The 23,498-nt window shown below is 47.1% G+C and overlaps 1 protein-coding gene across 1 annotated transcript in view; it reads left to right on the forward strand.

Moving 5' to 3' along the window:
• Nucleotides 1-23,498, forward strand: part of FRMPD2 (FERM and PDZ domain containing 2) — a 104,387-nt gene that overhangs the window by 46,358 nt on the left and 34,531 nt on the right. The window contains exons 7-14 of the mRNA XM_068982291.1: nt 349-436; nt 868-994; nt 3,049-3,120; nt 5,192-5,366; nt 6,087-6,237; nt 6,900-7,038; nt 13,289-13,444; nt 18,194-18,379. Of these exons, the coding sequence (XP_068838392.1) occupies nt 349-436; nt 868-994; nt 3,049-3,120; nt 5,192-5,366; nt 6,087-6,237; nt 6,900-7,038; nt 13,289-13,444; nt 18,194-18,379 (1,094 nt within the window). The remainder of the gene's footprint in view (nt 1-348; nt 437-867; nt 995-3,048; nt 3,121-5,191; nt 5,367-6,086; nt 6,238-6,899; nt 7,039-13,288; nt 13,445-18,193; nt 18,380-23,498) is intronic.

The following is a 23,498-nucleotide window of genomic DNA, read 5'->3' on the forward strand; positions in this document are numbered from 1 at the left end:
CTCTAAGTGTGTTGAAGAATGGCTTTTAGAATAATCTTCAAATCTTCTGCTGTTCTCTACTCTTCAACTGAATGTGAGATTTGAAAAAGAAAATAATGTTGCTGTCTGTTGTCCCTAAAACAAAGTACTCTTTCTTGTTAGGCTTTATCTCTCCCAAACTCCCCCAGCCCACTGTGACTGCTATTTCTGTTTATGTTTTTCGCATGAGAAAACAGAAATTTCAAGCAGCTTTGTCGACATCACACGGCTGTCAAGTCGTGTCGCTGATGTCCGTACCCTAAGTTGCTTAATGCAAGAAAACTGTGCTTTTTGCTTCTGCCTGTGCCTTTCACTATGATGTTTGGTTAGTTTCAGAGAGAAGCACAGAGACCCAGAGCTCCCTGGAGCCCAGACTGAACACCTCCACGCATGGTCGCTGTAGCGTCGCTGTGAACAGGTGGGCACAGTGCTGTGAGCTCGGGCTGGGGTATTGGCGTGGGAGCGGCTGAACCCTGCTTCTTCTCTTTTTGATTATTAATGAGAAGTCTCTTGCTTTTCAAGGAAAACCCGACCCTATTCCACTGGCAGGTGAAGAAGCCACATTTAAGCAGATATGAATTCAAGGTGATGAGGGGCCTGATGGCAGTTTGGCCGTCAGAGTGTTCTCTCTCCTCTTAGAACCAAGTTAGGCTCAGTTTGGAAACAGCATGCTGTTATGTAGAGACTGTCTACATTATATGAGCTGCACAACAAACAACTGCAAAACACAATGTTAAACACAATGATTTATTTAGCTTTTGATTCTGTGCTAGGAATTTAGGCTGTGTTCAGCCTAGAGGGAAGCTGTTTCCACTGTTAACTCTTGCTCCTTCTCTGACTGCTGGCCAGCACCCTTCCAGCTCAAGTTCCCCCAGACCTTCAGGAAGGCCGACGGCTCAGCTCCGGTTCTGCTCTCCCGGAAAACTCACGGCCGGCAACTCCTTCCCAGAGGAGTTTTTTGCAAAGAAAGGGAAAGGTGAGCAAAGAGGATCGAAGGGCACTGCCACAGGCGGTGTGAGAGAGAAGCCATGTGTGGCTGACACGGCAAATGAAAATGGGCAGGATCCTGCTGCGGGCCAGCCTCCCTGGGGCTGAGACCTACAGAGCTGGACTGAAATGACCTCCAACCTGGCAATTCAGGGCGATAGGTGTTATGGAGGGGCCTTGCCATAAACTCTGCAGGATAGCAGGTTGAAGGTGCCAGGTCCCACCGTTCAGGAAGTTCACGGCTGTTGATGTGAGGTGGGGACAGGACAAGGGAGGTGGTGAGAGAGCTGACAAGGCCGAACGTGCTTGGAAGGCGCCTTCTGAACAGGTGACGTGTGGAAGCAAAGCAGTGGCTGGGGTAGTTCGGGAGAGAGATTCTCCAGGCTGGTTGGCACAAGAGCAGGAGAGTTGGGATGAGTGTGGGGAGCTGGGGCTCAAGAGTGGCAGGCGGGCTTGCCTCGCTGGGAAGTCCAGGCTGACAGGAGAGACCATGTCGGGGGGCCCCTGCTCATGGCTCTGGGGACCCGAGACTCCTGGCAGGCAGTCTGGTCTCTGCTGAGGGGCCAGCTTGCTACACCTGTGCTGGAGGGTGAGATTGGGGTGGTCCCGGGTTGTACCTTCTGTCCGAAACAGCCCTGGTGCCAGCAGTCAGAGCCACTTTCAGTGTTTAGATAACAAGCACCTCTTCCTCCATGGGTGATACTGGCATTAGCTGGAAAAGTAACCACACAAGGCCACAGCAGCCATGGGGATAGGCACCCCTGGATCTGTGGCAAGCCCTCCAGAGCAGGCTGTTCACGGATGAGGCCGCCTCTGCCTGGCCTTCTGTTGGCGCATCAGGAGCCCTTTGGGAATGTCAGACCCTGAAGCCCCCAACAGGCTTTGTCTGCCTGTCTGTCTGTTGTGGAGAGATTTTCCTGATGTGCTCAACTAGTCAGGGATGAGCGGAGCCTGGCATAGCCTCAGGACATCCTCTCCTGTGCTGCGATGAGCGCCATATTCCGCTCCGGCCCCTGCTGCCCTCCAAGACCGCTCTCAGGCCCTCGTGAGCTTGGAGGGATGGGGGTCGAATGCTTCGACAATACTAGCAACTCTCTCAGGACGTGCATTACCCCCGGCTGCACTTTTGGCCTCTTGAAACAGAAGTCCTGATGGGTACCCTTGGGAGACACATTAGAAGGCCCACCTAGGGACTTCCCTGGAGGTCCAGTGGTTAAGACTTCACCTTCCAATGCAGAGGATGTGGGTTTGATCCCTGGTTGGGGAGCTAAAATCCCACATGCCTTGTGGCCAAAAAAGTAAAACATAAAGTAGTAACAACATTGTAACAAATTCAATAAAGACTTTAAAAATGATCCACATTTAAAAAAAAATCTTAAAGAAAAAGGCCCACCCCATCCTGTGACTCACTGGTGTTAGTTTGGGTGAATTTCTTAACCTTTTGGAACCTCCACTTCTTGCAAAAGCGGCTGAGAATGTGCACCCCACAGGATGATGGCTGAGTATAAATTAAAATGGCATCAGGGCATTTCCTGGGTCACAAGTGTGCTATGAACATGAAGTACTGTGATACTGAGAATAAATACTCAGGCACGCTGCCGATTCAACATCCAGAACAAGATAAAATGTTTACTTTGAATCTAAATCTCAAAGTATTTTTGTTTTCAAAACCTTGTTGCATATATTTATACAGGCAACGTGTTGTATAATTTTGAGACATATAAAAGATTATATGATGATGCATGAATTACGGCACTTAAAATGAAGTGGGCGCTCAAATGAAGAGCTAGAACATCACCAAAGCCACACCTGCTTGTTTAAGACGTCTGCTCTGAGATGCCCAGCCTAGCTAGGGCCTCAGCCCAGTTGACCCCATCTCATTGGAACCTGCTTCCTGCTGGTTTTGGGGAAGGGAAGGCTGATTGTGGGCAGGAGGAGGTGAAACCATGGGAGAAGCTCAGTTCTGAAGCTGGGGCTCCAGCCTTGTGGAGCTTGACTTTGATTTCTCATCTTTACCGAGAGTAACTCTGCCTGTTTCCTCAGTTCTCCAGGCCGGAGTTTGCCCTGATGGCTGGAGAGGCCCCGGTGACCTTGTATTTGCCTGGATCAATTGTGGTAACTGCTGGGTTAGACTGGGCGGGGCTGAAGGGTGGTGAGCGGCCAGCTGAGCAGTAGCCGAGCCTGATCAAGCTCTGAGGGGCTTACCCTCTCCTCCAGGAGCCTGCCAGCCCTTGCCAAGTCACACTGCTACTTGACATCCATCCTTTAGCGTCCTCTTCCCCTTTGGGAAGAAACCTCTGTGACTTCTCACCAAGTCCTGCTTGTCCTTCCAGGCAAGCTCTTCATCTTCCTCTTTAGTCAGGAAATATTGTTGAAGCATCTAGTAGGTGCCAGGCAATGCTCCACACCCTAGATCTCTTGATATGACAAAAACAGATATTCCTCTTCACGCGAAGTTTGTGTTCCAGCATTATGCGTTTATTTTCTGGAGAGGAGAAGTCAGTCTCCCTTCCCTTGGTCTGCTGGCTCAACCCAGGCAGACCTGGATTGGGGGTGAGTGACAGGCTGTCTCTCCTGAGGCTCAAGGAAAGAGCTTTGGTGTTGTTAGTCCACTGTGGGTTCAGCCACTGCCTGCCTTGCTCTGAGATGTTTGACTGGGACCCTTCCTGAACCAGCACTCTGGGGAAGAGGGGAGAGATCCTGAGTGAAGGTTGGCAGAGGTTGCAGGGTAGGGAGGGGAAGGAGGAAACTGGAAGCGGCCTGGGCACCAGGGAACAGAGAAGCTGGCAGCCAAAGCCCATTACCTGAGGTGGGCAGGCAGGACCACTGGGGACCCAAGCTCTTTGTGCATGCTCTAATGGACGTCATTTAGAAAACACACATTCAAACATACAATCATTACAGATTTCAAGAGGGCAACTGCAAAGCATTAAACTCAAGCGTGGGCAAGTGTGTTACACAGCAACAGGAGACACGGGTGCGGATGAGCGGGAACCGGAGTGGCTTAGAGTGTGCCCCGTGGCCGTGCCTGCCTGGGGTCACGGGGAATCCCACTCTCACAGGGTTCAGTCCAGGGCTGGGGAGTGGAGCCGCCGCTGGCTGTGGGAGGTCATGGTGTGGGGGCAGGCTTGGTCTCAGTGGAACTAAAGCCATCTGCGGTGTCCATCATGACTGTCTTTTAATGAAGACTTTCTGAGGAGGTCTGGGCCAGGCCTTAGGCTAGGCTTGGGGCACAGGGGGTGCTCAGCCCTCATCCTTAGGGAGCAGGGGCCCTGAGCACTAGGAACCGGGGGAGGAGAGAAGGGAGTGTGTGGCTCAACCTCCAGGTTGTAGACTAGAGGTCCTGAGCCCTCATTCTGAGGGAGCAGGGGCCCTGAGCACTAGGAACCAGGTTGCAGACGAGAGGTCCTGAGCTGACCTGGAAACCTGTAGGAACTTGCGTGAGAGGGTGGAGGGGAAGGGCACAGGGGGCAGGGGCCAGTGTGTGCAAAGATGCGGCGGACCAGCCTTTGTGGGGCGGACCGATGGGCTCTTCTGGGCGGCTCGGCGGAGGTGACAGTGGTCGGGGTGGGGTTACAGAGGCAGTTGCATCTGGAATTAATCTGAGCAGGGTAAGGGACAGAAGGCAGATGCTGCTGCACTTCCTCGGATGCACCTCTGCCGATCAGTTTCTTGGTTCACAGTGATCTGCTAAGCTCTAGCCCTCCCTCCTCCTTGGACAGGTGCCCACCCAAGTTCCCTCTGCCCACCCAAGTTGTGCTCTGTGATGACCTGGGGCCAGTATTGCATTGTTCACTACTCTGGGGGTGTATGGTTCACCGTTGTGGCCCTGGGCAATCCTCTTGGGAAGTGGAGCCCCAGGAATTTTTGCAGGGGAGAGACATCCGCTACATGAGCCCCCCCCCACCCCCCCGCCCCCAGCCTTCCTGGCCCCTGCAGAGCCTGGCAAAGAGCAGGGATTTGAGTCCAGTTCCGCCGTTTACTAAGTGCAACTCTGGGCTGGTCCCTTAGTCTCTGAACCTTGCTTCTCATCTGCTGAACAGGAATCATAAACATACTCATCTCTTAGGTTGTTTGTCAGTTAAGTGAAAGAAGACGCATAAAGTGGTCAGCACAGTAGCTAGCCCATGGTAAAGGCTCCACGTCTTTGAGTTATTGTTACGGTTTATACCGTTCTTGTTTTCAGACCAAAAAAGCGAAGTCGTACTTGGCTCTCAGGGGCCTCTGTGTGGTGTTGCTGAGCGGGCAGTGCCTGGAGGTGAAATGTGACATAACATCGACAGTGGGAGCTGTCTTTAGTGCCATTGCACCGTTTGCCAACCTCGGGGAGCTCACCTACTTTGGCTTGGCTTACCTGAAAGGTGAGTGGCTCCCAGGCTGGCCTGATGCCTCAGGTAGCCCTGGTGTCTCAGTGTGTGTGTGTGGTGAGCATGCTCAGTCATACATTTGTGTCCGACTCTTTGTGACCTCATGGTCTGTGGCCCACCAGGCTTCTCTATCCATGGAATTTCCCAGGCAAGAGTACTGGAGCAGGTTGCCATTTCCTACTCCAGCGCGTCTTCCTGACCCAGGGATTGAACCCTAGTCTCCTGTATTGCCAGGTAGATTCTTTACCACTGTGCCCACCTGGGAAGCCCAGTGTCTAGGTCCCTGAGTTCCATTCCTTCTAACAAAACTGCTTGCGACTAGGACGCTGCACTTGCCCACGTAGATACAGAGCGCCCGGCCCACGACAGAAATGGAATAAATACTCAGTTCTGTGTTTTTAAATTTTATTTTTATAAGGTGGTCACTGGGAGGCAGATGATAAGTGATGTCTCCTCAGGTAAATATTCATATTTTCTCTTCTGGGTGCTATGTTTCTTTTCTCTGACACTCTCGTCTTTGTTCCCTCTTCTGGGCCCCCCATGGACCCGACAAAGGTCCCGTGGCACTAAATCCAGACCACTTGCTTCCTGCTCTCTCTCCTAGACTCAGTCGGCTCTTGTCTCACCCTTCGGGCAGAGCTCAGGGCTGTGAGTCTGATGCGTGGTGCCTGCCCGGCTGCTTTCCCCTCTGAACACTCTCTACTTCCATTTCAGGTAAAGAGTTCTTTTTCTTGGATGCTGAAACCAGGTTGTGCAAAATAGCCCCTGAAGGCTGGAGTGAGCAGCCCCAGAAGAAGAGCTCCCCAAATACCTTTGTGCTCTTTCTAAGGATAAAGTTCTTCGTGAGTCACTGTGGGCTGCTCCAGTGAGTGCCGCAGACTTCTTGGTTTGTTCCTTAGGCCGTTTATGTCTGTCCAGGCTGACATTAGAGATAATGGGTAGGCAAGTGCTTGGCAAATTAATGTGCGCAAACATTACAACAGTTGCTGTGTCTGGTCTTTTTGCTGGATTCCAATATTACAGAAGAGGGGGGAAAGTCAGTGTTTGGGGACAAGCCCTGGTCAAAATGAAAACTTTACCCTTTCGGTTCAAACATGTGCCGGTCAAGGTCAAGTTCTCTCTCCCCTGACCCCAACATGCCCCACCTCCCGGCAGCTCAGTGATGAGGATGGGAGGAGAAGGTCACTGCTTTGGGACTGGATCACTCTCTCTGTTCCTTTGCTTATTAGACATACCATCTGACTAAGTATTGGTTTTCTTACTTGAGTCACAAGAACAAACATCTCCATGGATATTGTGGGAAGTGAGTAACCCTGTGTCTTGGGCACAGAATAGCCCTCAGCGAGTGACAGGAGGCATGGTATGGATAAACAAGCTCACCCTCGTGTTACTGGCATTGCCCTGTGGGTTCTACTCTACCCATCTTCTCTCCTTTTTCTGTTCACAGACTGAGGAGGCCCTCGGGCTTTAGTGCTCTCCTTTGCCCTCAGCATGCCAGTAACCTTTATTCCTGCGTCTCTTTGGCAGGCACAGCTGGACAAGGCATCAGTTTTACCTGCAACTTCGGAAAGACATCCTGGAGGAGAAGCTGTATTGCAACGATGAGACGCTGTTGCAGCTGGGGGTCCTTGCTCTGCAGGCTGAATTTGGCAGTTACCCAGAGGAGGTAGGCGTGGAGATCAGGGGCCCTTGGGGGGGCGGGTCACTGGAGAGGCAGTTATGGGACAGTGGGGAACTGTTGTGAACGTGGAGACAGCCTGAGTTCTTAGCACCTACACTGAGACTGGGGTAAACGGCATCCGCCCACCCCCCACCCACCCACCCACCCATCCACCTATCCATCCAACAGACATCCTTCGAGTGTTCTTTGCTCGGCTCTGGGGGATACAGAAATGAACAGGTCAAGTTTATACACTGTAAGGTAGTTCTCATCTAAAGTCTCGCCTGCAGCCAGTAATGTACTGATTCACTGAGCTCATCATCATCACTGGCTTTCAGATGTTTTGTGCCATGACCCCGATTAAAAAAAAATAGACAAACCTTATAACTCAACCTGTACACATGTGTCCATGTAACAGCAGTGAGGCAAAAGTTTAGGAAATGAGATGCACTTGTGTGATACATACTGGTATTTCTTGTTCTAGTCTAGTTAATTTAGAAGTGCTGGTTATGAACCACTCACAGGTCACCCATGGATTACAGGCAGCAGTTTGGAAACCATTTTTCAGGCTTCACCAGTATCTCGCTGTCTTCCCAGCACATCTTCAGAAGTTGCCTCTCTGTCTGGAGCCATCTGAGCCCCTCTTTATCCCCTTGCATTTTTCACCGTCTGGTATGGGGTAGCCATTTCCTTATCAGCCTTGCTGTCAGTCTTCTCCATTAGAACGGAATCCGCCAGACGGTAAAGATTTTGTTTGTTTTTTTCTGCCATTTCCCTCACGCCAAAGCAGAGCCTCAAACACGGGGAGTTTGCTCAAGAGCAACTGATCTGAGGAGTGGGTGGATGAGCTGAGTACAGGCTCTTGGCGGGATAACACTGTGAATAAAAGCCATCCATCAGGAAAGTCGGCAACTTGCTTGTCAGGGAAATGTGGTTCAGTTCCCAACACCCTACCCTTCTCTGACCCTCACTTCCCTGCTCCCACTTCACCTACAGCGACTGAGACCTCACTTTCTTCTCTTGGCACATCCCCATCCTACCCCCTGCCTGGGCAGACAGTCTCCCAGGGCCAGCCTAGCCCACATAACCCCTCCCTGCCCCTTTGACAAAACTCCAGGCCTGTTACTGCTTGGAGCCCCTTCGTGTCTCCTCGCCTCCAGAGCCGGAGTCCTAACCATGCCTGGGCCTGCTCACTGCTGCCCTTGTGCTGCCACTTTGAGGGGGTCTTGGGAGGAGATAGATGGGGAAACAGTGGAAACAGTGTCAGACTTTATTTTTTGGGGCTCCAAAATCACTGCAGATGGTGACTGCAGCCATGAAATTAAAAGACGCTTACTCCTTGGAAGAAAAGTTATGACCAACCTAGATAGCATATTCAAAAGCAGAGACGTTACTTTGCCGACTAGGGTCCGTCTAGTCAGGGCTATGGTTTTTCCTGTGGTCATGTATGGATGTGAGATTTGGACTGTGAAGAAGGCTGAGCGCCAAAGAATTGATGCTTTTGAACTGTGGTGTTGGAGAAGACTCTTGAGAGTCCCTTGGACTGCAAGGAGATCCAACCAGTCCATTCTGAAGGAGATCAGCCCTGGGATTTCTTCGGAAGGAATGATGCTAAAGCTGAAACTCCAGCACTTTGGCCACCTTATGTGAAGAGTTGACTCATTGGAAAAGCCTCTGATGCTGGGAGGGATTGGGGGCAGGAGGAGAAGGGGACGACAGAGGATGAGATGGCTGGATGGCATCATGAACTTGATGGACTTGAGTCTGGGTGAACTCCGGGAGATGGTGATGGACAGGGAGGCCTGGTGTGCTGCGATTCATGGGGTCGCAAAGAATCGGACACGACTGAGCGACTGAACTGAACTGAACTGAACTGGGAGGAGAACGGCCCAGGCCCATGGAGGGTGCTGTAAGCCTCAGGCGCCCTGGCGAATCAGTCGCCATCCTCGTTGCAGCCTCTAGTGCAGCCCTGTGATGGCCCCTACAGACAGGCCTCCCAGGGCAGCGTTGGGCTGACCTTTAGCAGGCTCTATAGATTGAAGGAGTTTTTGAGTCAGACGGAACGAGGTCCAAACCCTGCCTCTTTTGTTAAGTAGCCACATGACATTAGATCTTATTTCTCTGGCTCAGCTCTTTATCTGCAAAGTGGAAAGCTGAGATAAGAGTAGGTCAGAACTACTGTAAGGGTGGCAGGTGGTGATGTACCTCCGAGGCCGTGCACGTCGCAACTGCTGTTTGTAAGTTTTCCTGTCCCACCCCAGACTCAGGAGTGCTCTACTGGAAAACAAAGACCAGCTTTCAGTCTGTGGATTCAGACATACAGCTTTCAACCTGATACCCTAGCTCTACTGCTGGGAGCTGGCAGAAACAGTGGGCCAGGTCCACTGAAGGCAGCTGGGCGCACACAGGCCCAGCCCCTTCCGCACGTTCTGCAGCCCGGGCCAGGGCCTCACCCTGGGTCCCCCATGCCCGTCACCTGCCCAGTTCCTGACTGGCCTCACCTAGTTTCTGCCTCAGCCTGGATCTCATCCTTCACCTTCAGCTGCTACTTCAGATCCTGTCTCCCCTCCGCCTCTGCATCTGCTCTGGCCTCCAGTGTGGTCCCTAGGTATTCTCTGCTGCCCCCACGTGGCCCCTAAAGACAGACCTTTTCCCTTTCTTGCACGCCTGTGTGCATGCATGTGTGTGTGTGAAGGCAACAGATTCCACATACCCGTTCATTTGAGCACCTACTCGCTCAGCCCGAATTTATGGAGGGCTTGCTCCTTGCTTGCATCTTCTAAGCCTGTGTCAACCCTGCAAAGCTGGTGTTATTTCCATTGCATTTTATTTTAAAATTTAAAACATAATTTTATTTATCTATTTGTTTGTTTGTGGCTTTCCCGAGTCCCAGATGCTGTGCCAGCTTTGCTCTAGTTGCGGCGAGTAGGGGCTACTCTCTGGTGCACAGGTTTCTCATCGTGGTGGCTTCTCTTGGTGCACATCACGGGCTCTCGGAGGGCTTCAGGAGGCTCGGCACGTGGGCTCAGCAGCTGTGGCTCCCGGGCTCTACAGCACAGGCTCAGTAGCCGTAGCGCACGAGCTTAGTTGCTCCGAGGCATGTGGGATCTTCCTGGATCAGGGACCGAAACACTGTCTTGGGCTTTGGCAGGCAGATTGAAGAACTGTGCCTCTTTGAGGTTAGGTGAGCTAGTGAGAGCACAGCTGGGACTCTTTTCTAGGGCCTTGCTATACTATGTGCCAGGCACTGCGGTGGGCACGGCAAAGGGCATAAGGAGGTCTCAGAGTGCAGGCCTCTCCCTGTATCTGGGTCACTGAGTGAGCAGAAGGAGGAGGCTGGCCCGTGCAGAGCGGCAAGGATTTCACGGCAGCCTTAGTTAATACGCCTCGAGGCTGGGCAGCACTGCCAGTCAGATCCAGGAAGGAACCTCGTGGGCCCTTCTAAGGGGTGGATATTTTGTCTGATAAATGGTTCTGGTGCCAGGGAAAAAAACATGATTTGGAAACCACTGCAGTGGAAGACTGGAGGCACTGATGAATTCTAAGCTGGGAAGTAAGTAACATGATTACATTTGCATTTTAAAAAGGGAGACAAAGACAGTTTGGTACAAAAATAAATCTCCTTAATCACATCATTGCCGCAGAACAAATTTCCTCTGGGTGCATTCTCTTCCAGCCTTTGATCACACTCGGGGATTTTATGCAGTTGTAAACGTTGCCACATTTGATTTGCATTCTGCTTTCTCACTCAGTAGTATGTCTTCCCCTGGCCTTCCTAATGAGCTTTTGGGGTAACCGCGTGGTATGCCTCACTAGGGCCGGAGCTTGGCTCTCTGATTTGTTTCCCCACTCGTGGGCATCACCTAGAGGCGCCACGGAAGTGCTCATAACCGCTGCTACTATTGTTCCAGTCGCTTCTCATTTTCCTTTTTAAAATAAATGACAAAGAAAGAAATACTCGTGCTGGAGCTTTTTTAGTTTCATGCTGACTTCCGTTGATCTGACTTCTCTAGTTCTAGCAAAGGGATGGCTGGGTCAAAGGTCCTAAATTTTTAAAAATGTTTAATGTCCTAAACAATTTAAAAACATGTTTAAAAAAATAAAAAAAATAAAAAAATAAAAACATGTTTAACAGACTTCTGTTTTAGAACAGTTTGAGGTCCATAGCAAAACTGGGTGGAAGATGCAGAGACTTCCTACATGCCCTTTCCCCCCACATATGCTTCCCCTACTATCATTGTCCCCCGCCATCAATTTCAGTTTATTGCAACTGATGAGCCTACACATTGATGTCTCCTTATCTTCCAGAGTTCACAGTTAATATTGGAGTTCGCTCTTAGTGTTGTACATGCTATACGTTTGAACAAATTTATAATGACAGATATCTGCTCTTACAGAATCATACAGAGTAGTGGTGGTTTTTGTTGTTTTTTTTTGCCACACCACGTGGCTTACAGTATCTTAGATGCCCTACCAGGGACTGAACCTGGGCCCTGGCGGTGGCCTAACCACTGGACCACCAAGGGAATTCCCTAGAGTAATTTCATTGCCTTGAAACTCCTCTGTGTTCCACCCTCCTCCTCCCCTACTCCTGGCAACTGCTGATCTTTTTACAGTCTCTGCCATTTCCGAAATGTCATACAGTTGGAATCACATAGTATGTAGCCTTTTCAAACTGGCTTCTTTCACTTAGTAATATGCATGTAAGTTTCCTCAATGTCTTTTCAGTGTGATAACTTATTTCTCTTTAGTGCTGAATAATATTCCATTGTCTGGATGTACCAGAGTTTATTTAGTTATTCACCAACTGAAGGACCTCTTTTGCTTCGAAGTTTTGGCAACTATGAATGAAGCTGCTGTAAACATCCATGTACAGATTTCTGTGTGGACATTTCCAGCTCCTTTGGGTAAATCCCAAAGAGATGATTGCTGGATCATATGGTACAAATTTGTTTAGTCCCATAAAAAATTGAAGAACTGCCTTCCCAAAGAGGCTTGACCATCTTGCACTTCACCAGTCATTGAGTGAGTTCCTGCTCTTCCACATTTTGCCACCATTTAGTGTCAGTTTCTGGATTGGGGACTTTGTAATAGCATTCTGAATGCTTTTTTGTGTACTGGCTTACCAAGCAATTTCTTCCCCTCAGTGTCTCTGAGCTGAGCTCAGAAGTGGCGTGGGCCAGCCCTAGGCTGGAGGACTCTGTCTCCAGCCACATGGGGACTCCTGTGCCAGACCAGGAACATGGGGGTTTAGCGGATGCTGTGCTGTTCCTGTCAGACCCCTTGTCAGACCAATGTGCCCATTCCTAGCCCCGAGAAGGCCAGGTGCTCCCAGTTTCCAGTTGCCTCCCTCATGGACAGTTGCCCTCAGCTTGCGTCTTGCCCGAGATTAGGCTGGTATTGGCTTCCTGAGACTAGGATGGGCTGATTCAGGAATACCAGGGAAGGGTCAGCTTCTCTATCTGCCAAGTTCTACCTTCCTCCTCCAGAATGTCTGTGTACCTCTCCGTGCCCCAGAGTCCACACCAGGGAACTCAGTACTGGGTAGTGAGTGATGGCGAACCATAACGATCTTCCTGCAGCAGCTAGTGAGGCTGCAGCCTCAGGTTCCCAAAAGAGTAGCCGGTGAAAGCTCAGGCCTGGGGCGGGCTATTAGCGTCAGATCTTCTCTTGTTCGGGGGACGCTTCTTGATCCCCTTGTTGTGAGGAGATGGTGCCATAGACAAGGCCTCCCTTGTGAGAGGGGGCCGTGTACTGGTAGCATGTGCAGATAGACGTGCAGAATGAATACACAGAAACACAGCTTTAGAGCCAGGATTTCACTGTGCCATTTGGGAAGTGGCGTGACATTGTGGAATGGGTGAGGGCTTTGCTTCTGTTCCTTCCAAATGGTGTGAACTTAGCTCTGTTAAATGACTTTCTTTCTCGTTCATTTGGCCCATCTTGGCAATGACAACAATAGTACTGTTGGCTTATGATTACCTTGAGGACAGAAGGAGCTAATATGTTCTGGGGACCTCTGGCATACAAAAGGGGGTCAAAAACAGGTGGCTTCTTTCCCCTTTCCCTTCTGTTTCTGTTGTGTGGTTTGGCTCAATCTCTAATATGGTAGAATATGATATCCCAGTGGGCACTTCAAAAGAGCATCTGTTCGCTGGGGCCCTAACTGAGTTGTGACTGCAGACAGGCTTCTGTTCTGCTCAGAATCTTATAGAAGGTGTCTTGGCTGTGTCCCTTTTCTTCTGCATCTTTCCAGCAGGTAGAGAACAAAGCCTATTTTCGAGTTGAAGATTATGTCCCCGCAAGTCTCATTGAGAGGATGACGGCTCTCCGGGTCCAAGTCGAAGTCTCAGAGATGCACCGTCTGAGTCCTGTGCTTTGGGGAGAGGATGCTGAGTTGGAGTTCTTGAGGGTGAGGCCTTTGGACTCTTGAGAGGGCACGTAGTCAGCAATACCCTCCAGAGATTTCTCTGGGGCTGGATGTGCTCAGAGCCACAGGGAGGTACAAGCATAGGACTCGAGACCTTTGGAAGTAGATGGCATTAGAAATGATCCCCCAAATGAATAGGATTTATTGGGCCAGGGTGGGTATGGCCGGCCCTTTCTTCAACCTTGAATCTCACACAGTCAATATTCTGTGAGTAGGGGTAGGCCACATATCTCATAGAGACATTTTTGACATCTGATGTACAAACCTGAGTGTGAGCCACAAGCCAAGTCTCTTACGTTTGCTGGTGCACAGAGCCGCCAATGAATAGCTTTTGCTCAGTTCACAGCTTAACACCCGCAGTGGACCAGGCGCTACAGGAAACAGAGACAGGAAGGACGTGCTTTCTGCCTCGGGAGTTTAAGTTTTGTAGAGAGGACAGAAGGGGACCCAGAGGCGCGCAGCACTGTGATAGCTGAGAGCTCCCCAGTGAGAGCAGCTGCAGTATTTCAGGATGGGAGGGGCCGGCCGCTCTGTCTGTGCAGCCAGAGCTGGGGGTGGGGGAGAGGCACATGGGAGGAGGTCCCCCAGCACCCCAGGGTGGTGTACTTGGCAGGGCTTCTAGGGTTGGGTAGCAGTTTCAAAAGGGAACTCCAGGGTTTTCATATTTCTTCTAACAATGTCTCCTGAGACAAAAATATTCTGTGTTTTCTAGCTTTTGATAGAGACGGCCTTTTGAAAGCAGAACTGCTGAGGTGAGGGCTATCTTGTTTTTGGTCAGTCACTTGGAACTTCCTGCAGCACTCGGTACAGTAGAAACACTTGAGCATTTCACTTGAGCAGCTCTGGCAGAAAGGCGCTCAGTGTGTTCCCTAATCCAGCCTTTGTTCCGGTTCCTTGCGAAGTGGGGGCAGCATTCCCTTGACAGTAAACGAGGGAGGACTTCACAGCCATGAGCACACCTCTGGTGGAGAGAGGGTGCAGGACCACAGAGCCAGCAGGGAGCCGAGGATTTGGGTCTGCAGGCCTCTGCGCAGCCCCGGCTCAGTGTGGCAGGCTCACTGTGTCTCTTCTTCCTCTCACTGAAGGATGACCAGTAGTTGCAAAGGAAGCCACCAACTCTAGGAAAAATGTGGAAACGTTTTTTTGGGGATATCTTTTTCAAGTTAAAGTAGTTGATTTACAATACTCCATTAGTTTCAGGTATATACAGCAAAGTGATACATATATACATATATGGCAACCCACTCCAGTATCCTTGCTGGGATAACCCCATGGAGAGAGGAGCCTGGTGGGCTGCAGTTCATGGGGTTGCAAAGAGTCAGACATGTCTCAGTGACTAACATACACACGGCACACACACACACACACACACACACACACACACACACACACACACACAAATAGGCTTCCCTCATGCCTCAGACAGTAAAGAATCCGTCTGCAATGCAGGAGACCTGGGTTGGATCCTGGGATCACAAAGATCCTCTGGAGAAGAGAATGGGTATCCACCCCTGTATACTAGCCTGGAGACTTTCATGGACAGAGAAGCCTGTAGGGCTACAGTCCACGGGGCTGCAGAGTCAGACACAACTGCGTGAATAGCACATTCCCTTTCCGCTACATTCTTCCCCGTTAAGACAGTGCAGTCCATTCGTGTATTTTCACCCTTCCCTCTTTCGTCTGTGCACTCACACGTGTGCATGCATTTGTGTTTAAAATTGGATTTATAGTATATGGTCAATTTTGTGGGCTGTTTTTAAATCTCATCTCACTAAAATTTTGAAACTTTCTTTTGAATCAACACATGAGGTACCCAAAATTTTTTCTCAGTATCCTGTTGTTTGGCACATAAATTATTTTAAATATGGGACTATTTTAGACACTGAGATTCATATTTTTTTCTGCATACGTCTTTAGCTGCATTTCTGCTTAATTTCTTAAGGAACGACTCTCATGAGTAGAATCACAGGGTCAAAGGTTAGAAACATTTTATACATTGTTGGCATATATTGCTGACAGTCTACATCGCAGACATTTCTGTTCATTTCTTGTCCCTTCTTCTAGGTTGTAAATGTCCAGAGGGCCTTGGATCCCCAGAACTCAGCACAGAGATCAGTTACTCCAATAAACATTTACTGGATTATTTAATTATAGCTCCTGGGGCTCCCTTTTCCATTATCAGATGACACCTATTGGCCTATGCTTCACTGATGACTAATCCTGCTCGTTCATCAGATTTGGCGAAAGTCCATTTGGGTACTGCTGATGGCAAGGTTCACACCTATATTAGCATATTAATCTCAGAACAACTTATTCAAGGTTAACTTGGTGTTTTCCAAACTTCTTCAACCATGAAGCCATTTTTCCACATAACTAGGGATTGCCATATGCCGTTAAAATATTTTCTTTTTGTTGTTGAATTCATACTGATTGTACCTTGTATTTTTTCCCACTTAGCATTATAACCTATGCATTCCCCAGACGAATACAAATGCTTTGTAAATATCCTTTGTAAAGCTTGCCCAATAATCCCTTTTAAGGTAGTACCTTTGTGTTTAGCGGTTCAGTCACGTACAACTCTTTGTGACCCTATGGACCACCAGGTTCCTCCATCCAGGGGATTTTCCGAGCAAGAATACTGGAATGGGTTGCCATTTCCTTCTCCAGGGGATCTTCCAGACCCAGGGATCAAACCGACATTTCTTGCGTCTCCTGCATGCAGGCAGGTTCCTTACCTCTGAGCCACCGGCTTCCCTTACCTTTAGGCGGTAACTTTTTAGGTGGTGGTTTAGTCACTAAGTCGTGCCTGACTCTTGCGACCCCACAGACTGTAACTAGCTAGGCCAGGCTTCTCTGCCCGTGGGATTCTCCAGGCAAAAATACTGGAGTGGGCTGCCATTTCCTTCTCCAAGTACTCTATAAGGTGGTGCCTTTAGGAACATTTATTGCAAAGAACTAGTTTTCTCAACCCAACTCTGGAAGTCTGCACCAAACATCACTCTGATCAAAGGGTTTTGATCTTGGTCATTTAGTATATTTTCTTAGGACAGATTCCCAGAAGTGCAATGATAGGGTCAAAGGAGGGAAGGCCTAGGAAGCTAAAGGTTTTCTACAAATGAGAGGCAGGTGAAACAGACTGGATAGGGAAGTCTGTCCCAGGAAAGCCCCGTAGGGTCCTGCTCTGTTATAGAATGGCACTGAACCATTTTAAGATTTTTGTGGCTCCAAGTACTTCAGTATCATATCCCTTTCTATATCATTAACAAATTAAAAATTAAAATAAATACTAAACAATTAAAAAAATATAAGAAAGTCTAATAGAGGCTATTCTACTGATTAATAGAATCTTCTGTTGATGATGAATATTCAATAGAATTCTATTCTATTGATTATTCTATTCTATTGACTCATCATCTATTCTAACGAGGACTATTTTGGTGCTTTAATTATTATTATTTTTTTAAGAAATATCACATCAAATTCTTTAGAAGAATTTACCCAATTGTTTTGGGTTGGGCCTGCTCTGTCATACTTTAAGTACATGCTTAGTCTGGCCATTGGATATTTCAGCACTAATATCCAATAAATACTGTTTCAGATGATGATGGTGACGATGACAGGGTCTTTCCAAAGTTAAACAGTGAGATTCAGGCTCCAGAAATGTGATCATGATCTTTGTGACCTATCTGCACAGATTACTTATCAGTACAGGGAGAAAAGAGAGAAGAGAGCCTGAGAAAGGAGCTCTCCAAAGCTGTAATTCGTCCTCATTTCTGTGACCCGACCTGAGGATGAGGGAGATTGGGCAGGCGTTTGTCCCCTCTGCCCTGGGGTAGAGATGAGCACCAGATCTCACTGCTGAAACCCTTCTGAGAGTTTCAAATGTGTAGAGAAAACATGGACATATTTTGAGCCCACCTGCCTTGAGCCTGGGCACACCGACCTTCTAGTAAGAACTGGAGTCTACCAGGTGAAGATGAAGATGGCAGAGACCAGAACAGAGACGTGGTTACCATTCAGACATAAAAAATATTTATTTGTATTAGGTTTATGCACCAGTCTGTGACGATTTTGGTTAGCCTGATGCAGTTCCCAGCTGGGGCTGACCCTCAGGTCCCTGACAAAATTCTGTCTCCTAAACTGGTAAACTGAAGACAGATCTTGGGCTCTGGGGACTCCACCAAATCACTGCCACCCAGTGAGAAATGCCAGTGGTTGCTCCTTTTTTTCTGCAGGATGTTATCTTGTTGTAATAGTGCTGCTGATCATTTGGAAGGCTGCTTTCTGTGCCTGGGCCTCAGTTTTTCCATCTGTAAAGTGAAGGGGTTGTATCAGATAGTACTGCAGCAGGCTTTAGAAAAAGAAATCCCTGTGAGATGATTCAGAAGAGTCTGAATTCTACAAGCTTGTTCAGGATATTATTATTTTCAGGTATCACTTTCATAATTAATATCAGTGTTCCTAGTGTCTCAAGGTACTTCATTAGGGAAGGATTCCTTCATTCTATTAATAAAATATAACAACACTATCATATTAGAGGTGCAGAGAAGTGCTGTAGTAAGGAGATATGTTTAGCTCAGTGTTTCCAAAACTTATTTGGCAATCTTACTCTTTTTTTCAGAACATCTGTTAAGGTTTTTTTTTTTTTTTTCCCCTCATGGAATGGTTTGAAATCCATTATTTTAGACCAGTGTGCCTGTCTCTTCTTAATTGGCCTTGTTCTCATTCTAGGTCGCTCAGCAGCTCCCAGAATATGGTGTGCTGGTATACCAAGTTCTCCCAGAGAAGACAAGGCCGGAAGGGGAAATGGCCTTGGGGATCTGTGCCAAGGGTGTCATTGTATACGAAGTGAGAAACACCAGCAGAATCGCAACCTCACGGTTTCAGTGGAGAGAAATTGAAAAGATTCTGGCTTATGTGAGTGTCACTCTGTTGACATGACCCTGGCTTTGTTTTCCTTTGATCTCTTACCCCTTTAAAGGTGACCTCTCCTAAGAAAATAAGCTCACAGCCTGTCAGCTAACCTGTACTCTGTTGACTATGGCATGTTGGGAAGAAGTCTACCAGGGGATTTGAGAGGCCCTTGGAGGCCATTTCTTCTGCCATCCCTCCCCCAGGCCCCTGTCACCTCCGCGGGCAGCCACTAGCCTAAGGACTACACTTTCCCTCTGGCTGAAGCTCTTTTAGTTTGGGGAATCTATTGATTTTGAGAGCAAGGTTGGGAGTGACAGATGGGGAAGGAGAGCTCGAGGTAGGTGCAACGGAGTCTGCAACTTCTGAAACATTTCCCTTGTATTTTAATTTTCCCTTTGCACACGTAGTGTGGAGGCATCTGGCCTGTCTCCCATGGACTACGGATGTGAAAACATTTGTCAGTCACTAAAAAAAAAATTACAATAACAACACACCTATTAAGTGTACAGTTTTTGAAATAACATTTGAACATCATTTATTTGAATTTAGTTACTATTAATTTTCATACTGTTCATGGGGTTCTCAAGGCAAGAATACTGAAGTGGTGTGACCTTCTCTTCTCCAGTGGACCATGTTTTGTCAGAACTCTCCACCATGACCTGTCTGTCTTGGGTGGCCCTACACAGCATGGCTCATAGTTTCACTGAGCTAGACAAGGCTGTGGTCCATGTGACAAGTTTGGTTGGTTTTCTGTGATTGTGGTTTTCATTCTGTCTGTCCTCTGATGGAGAAGGATAAGAGGCTTATGGAAGCTTCCTGATGGGAGAGACTGACTGAGGGGGAAACTTGTTCTGATGGGCAGGGCCATGTTCAGTAAATATTTAATCCAATTTTCTGTTGATGGACAGGGCTGTGTTCCCTCCCTGTTGCTTGACCTGAGGTCAAATGATGGTGGAGGTAGTGAAGATAGTGGCGACCTCCTTCAAAAGGTCCCATGAATGCATTGCTGCACTTGGTTCCTCCCGAGTGCAGCCTGAAGCAGGTGACCCTGAAGCAGGCCACTGCCGACCCCCCCTCCCCCGGAGACTCCTGGACATTCACGGGCATGTCTGTGTTAGTCTCTTGTGAGGTCACTGCTCCTTTCTCCTGGGTCCTGGGGCACACAAGGTTTTGTTTGTGCCCTCCAAGAGTCTGTTTTCCCCAGTCCTGTGTAAGTTCTGGTGGTTCTATGGTGGGGTTAACGGTGACCTCCTCCAAGAGGGCTTATGCCACACCCAGGCCTGCTGCACCCAGAGCCCCTGCAGCAGGCCACTGCTGACCCATACCTCAACAGGTCAGTTTTCATTCCCGTCCCAAAGAAAGGCAATGCCAAAGAATGCTCAAACTACCGCACAATTGTACTCATCTCACATGCTAGCAAAGTAGTGCTCAAAACTCTCCAAGCCAGGCTTCAACAGTATGTGAACCATGAACTTCCAGATGTTCAAGGTGGATTTAGAAAAGGCAGAGGAACCAGAGATCAAATTGCCAACCTCTGCTGGATCATCAAAAAAGCAAGAGAGTTTCAGAAAAACATCTACTTTTGCTTTATTGACTATGTCAAATTATTTGACTGTGTGGATCACAACAAACTGTGGAAAATTCTGAAAGAGATGGGAATACCAGACCACCTGACCTGCCTCTTGAGAAATCTGTATGCAGGTCAGGAAGCAACTGTTAAAACTGGACATGGAACTATAGACTGGTTCCAAATCGGGAAATGAGTATGTCAAAGTTGTATATTGTCACCCTGCTTATTTAACTTATGTGCAGAGTACATCATGTGAAATGCTGGGCTGGATGAAACACAAGCTGGAATCAAGATTGCTGGAGAAATATCAATAACCTCAGATATGCAGATGACACCATGCTTATGGCAGAAAGCAAAGAAGAACTCAAGAGCTTCTTGACGAAAGTGAAAGAGGAGAGTGAAAAAGTTGGCTTAAAATTCAACATTCAGAAAACTAAGATCATGGCATCTGATTCTATCACTCCATGGCAAATAGATGGGGAAACAGTGGAAATAGTCACAGACTTTATTTCTTGGGCTCCAAAATCACTGCAGATGGTGACTGCAGCCATAAATTAAAAGACCCTTGCTCCTTGGAAGAAAACTTATGACCAACCTAAACAGCATATTAAAAAACAGAGGCATCACTTTGTCAACAAAGGTCCATCTAGTCAAAGCTATGGTTTTTCCAGTAGTCATGTATGGATGTGAGAGTTGGACTATAAAGAAAGCTGAGCACCAAAGAATTGATGCTTTTGAACTGTGGTGTTGGAGAAGACTCTTGAGAGTCCCTTGGACTGCAAGGAGATCCAACCAGTCCATCCTAAAGGAAATCAGTCCTGAATATTCATTGGAAGAACTGATGCTGAAGCTGAAACTCCAATATTTTGGCCACCCGATGTGAAGAACTGACTCATTTGAAAAGACCCTGTTGCTGGGAAAGATTGAAGGCTGAAGGAGAAGGGGACAACAGAAGATGAGATGGTTGGATGGCATCATCGACACAATGGACATGAGTTTGAGTAGGCTCTGTGAGTTGGTGATGGACAGGGAAGCCTGACAAGCTACAGTCCATGGGGTCGTAAAGAGTTGGACATGACTGAGCAACTGAGCTAAACTGAACTGAGCAATAAATTTGACATCCGAAATGTTTTATATGTCCCCATAGCAGAGAATGGTCCAGTAGCTAATCAACTCTCCTGTTCTCTGAGTCCATGTCCCATACCTTCAGCAATGATCTCATCATAAAACATGAAGTTCTTTGACATGTGGCTCAGTAAACATTGTCTCTTTTTTCTACTGAATTTTCTTTTGCGGTTTTCAGATTTTTCCTACTAACAAGATTTCTTTTTCATTTTCTGATTCTTTGGTTCCTATTTTCATCATCATTATCTTACGTTAGAGTTTCCTAAGCAGAACACAGTGGGTTTTATTCATTTCCTCAGTGTTTTTTGTTTCTCTCCCATCTTGGCTGTTGAAGTTGACATTGTTAAAGTGTGATTCTCAATAGAATTTCATAATAAAGTATTATTTTTACTTAGAAAAAAAGCTTACATCTAAAAATAAATAAGAATTGAGCATAATTTTTATTATTAAAGTGGCCTTTATGATATCAGAAAACTGACTTTTTCCAAAATATTTTTGACTTTATCTTTAAAAAAACAGTAATTGATATTTATAGTTGTGGACTTTTCAGAAATTTAATGACTCAAATGACTTGATTTCAATTGAAAGATTATCTGGAGAAACCAGTCCATTCTGAAGGAGATCAGCCCTGGGATTTCTTTGGAAGGAATGATGCTAAAGCTGAAACTCCAGTACTTTGGCCGCCTCATGTGAAGAGTTGACTCATTGGAAAAGACTCTGATGCTGGGAGGGATTGGGGGCAGAAGGAGAAGGGGACGATAGACGATGAGATGGCTGGATGGCATCACAGACTCTATGGACGTGAGTCTGAGTGAACTCTGGGAGTTGGTGATGGACAGGGAGGCCTGGCGTGCTGCGATCCATGGGGTCGCAAATAGTCAGACACAACTGAGTGACTGAACTGAATTATTGAATGGGGGCTACCCTGGTGGCTCAGATGAAAAAGAATCTGCCTGCAATGCAGGAGACCAGGCTTTGATCCCTGGGTGGGGAAGATCCTCAGAAGAAGGGAATGGCTACCCACTCCAGTATTCTCTCCTGGAGAATTTCATGGACAGAGGAGACTGGCAGCCCTCAGTGGGGTCGTGATTGTTGAATATTCAATACTGTTATTACCTCCTGTTTTCTCTATCTCATATTTGATTGTTCAAAATTCTCAATTCTCAGTGTAATTTCTTTTGAAACATTTGTAGAAGTGCAGACAACCTACCAAGTAATTTTGAAAAATAGAATTTTTGAAGCCATGAATTTAACAGCCCCCTTAAGTATTTTATATTTAAGTTGGTTTAACTTTTACAGATATTTGTTTTCCCCATGACCACAAATAATTTCTTGTTTAAAGCTGGAAAATCATCTGGTTCACAAAACAAACTTGGTAGCTTAAAAACACCCAGTGACTAATTAGGATTTCCATGTTCTGATGACCAGTCTCTTCCTCAACATAAATATCCCTTTTTATGGAAAAGTCATCATGGGAAGTAACATCACCAGCTGCTTGCCACAAACCCAGCATCTTACACAGAAAATGACTTGAACTCTTCATGCTACAACTTAGGAAGCTAGTTTCAAATTTGCTTAATTACTAGAAGAAGCCAGAATGCTTCAGACAATTGCTAACATTTGTTTTGTCAACCTGAAGAGAGGTAGCCAAGGAAATAGAAAAAAAACTGCCATTTTTCCAATGAATGTGATTTGTAGGTACAGTGGCAGCCCGCCTGTGACAGAGACATCGATTCAGAAGGTTATTCAATCACGAAAGCATTTATTGTGAGATGATTAACTTACCCATGCTAATAACTCTTCTTGGATATTAATAATAGTTAAAAATGTCTGGAGAGAAATGCATGAAGCCTGGGAGGATACAGCATTTGTAGGGCTCTCTTTAAAAACAAGGACACAAATTTCCAAAAACAAACAAGGTTTTAAAGTGACTGCTCATGTAGAAGGAGAAAATAAATCACAACTCTTGAATTTTAAAAGATCAACTACTGCAAAATCCCCAAAGTAAAAAAGTTAATATTCTTATTAATGAATTTCCAGATAAACTCTCTAATTCTTTTTTTTTTCTCTTTCAAAGTCTTGGTGGCATACACTCTGTACTTTTCCATAGGAGGATACTTCTGTAATATCTCTTTTTCTAGAGAGGAGAGAAATCTAGCAAATCTGATTGAAAGCTGTTTTTATTGTTGATGAGATCCATAAAACACGCAGCTTTGCGACAGAGACATTCTTGCTCTTTGAAGCGCCACTGCAGGTTTCTAGGCTATCAACACAGGAAAATCAAATAAATTTCATATTGTGTGATTCCCATCAAAAAAAGAAAAAGAAAAAAAATGTGCCCTGTATTGATAAGGCAGTATGTGGACAATTACAAAGAACATTCCTGATAGGATAAAAATTCCACTTAATTAGATGTTTTTGAGAATT

Source organism: Capricornis sumatraensis, chromosome 10 (genome assembly GCF_032405125.1).
Source record: "Capricornis sumatraensis isolate serow.1 chromosome 10, serow.2, whole genome shotgun sequence".
Lineage (NCBI taxonomy): Eukaryota > Metazoa > Chordata > Mammalia > Artiodactyla > Bovidae > Capricornis > Capricornis sumatraensis.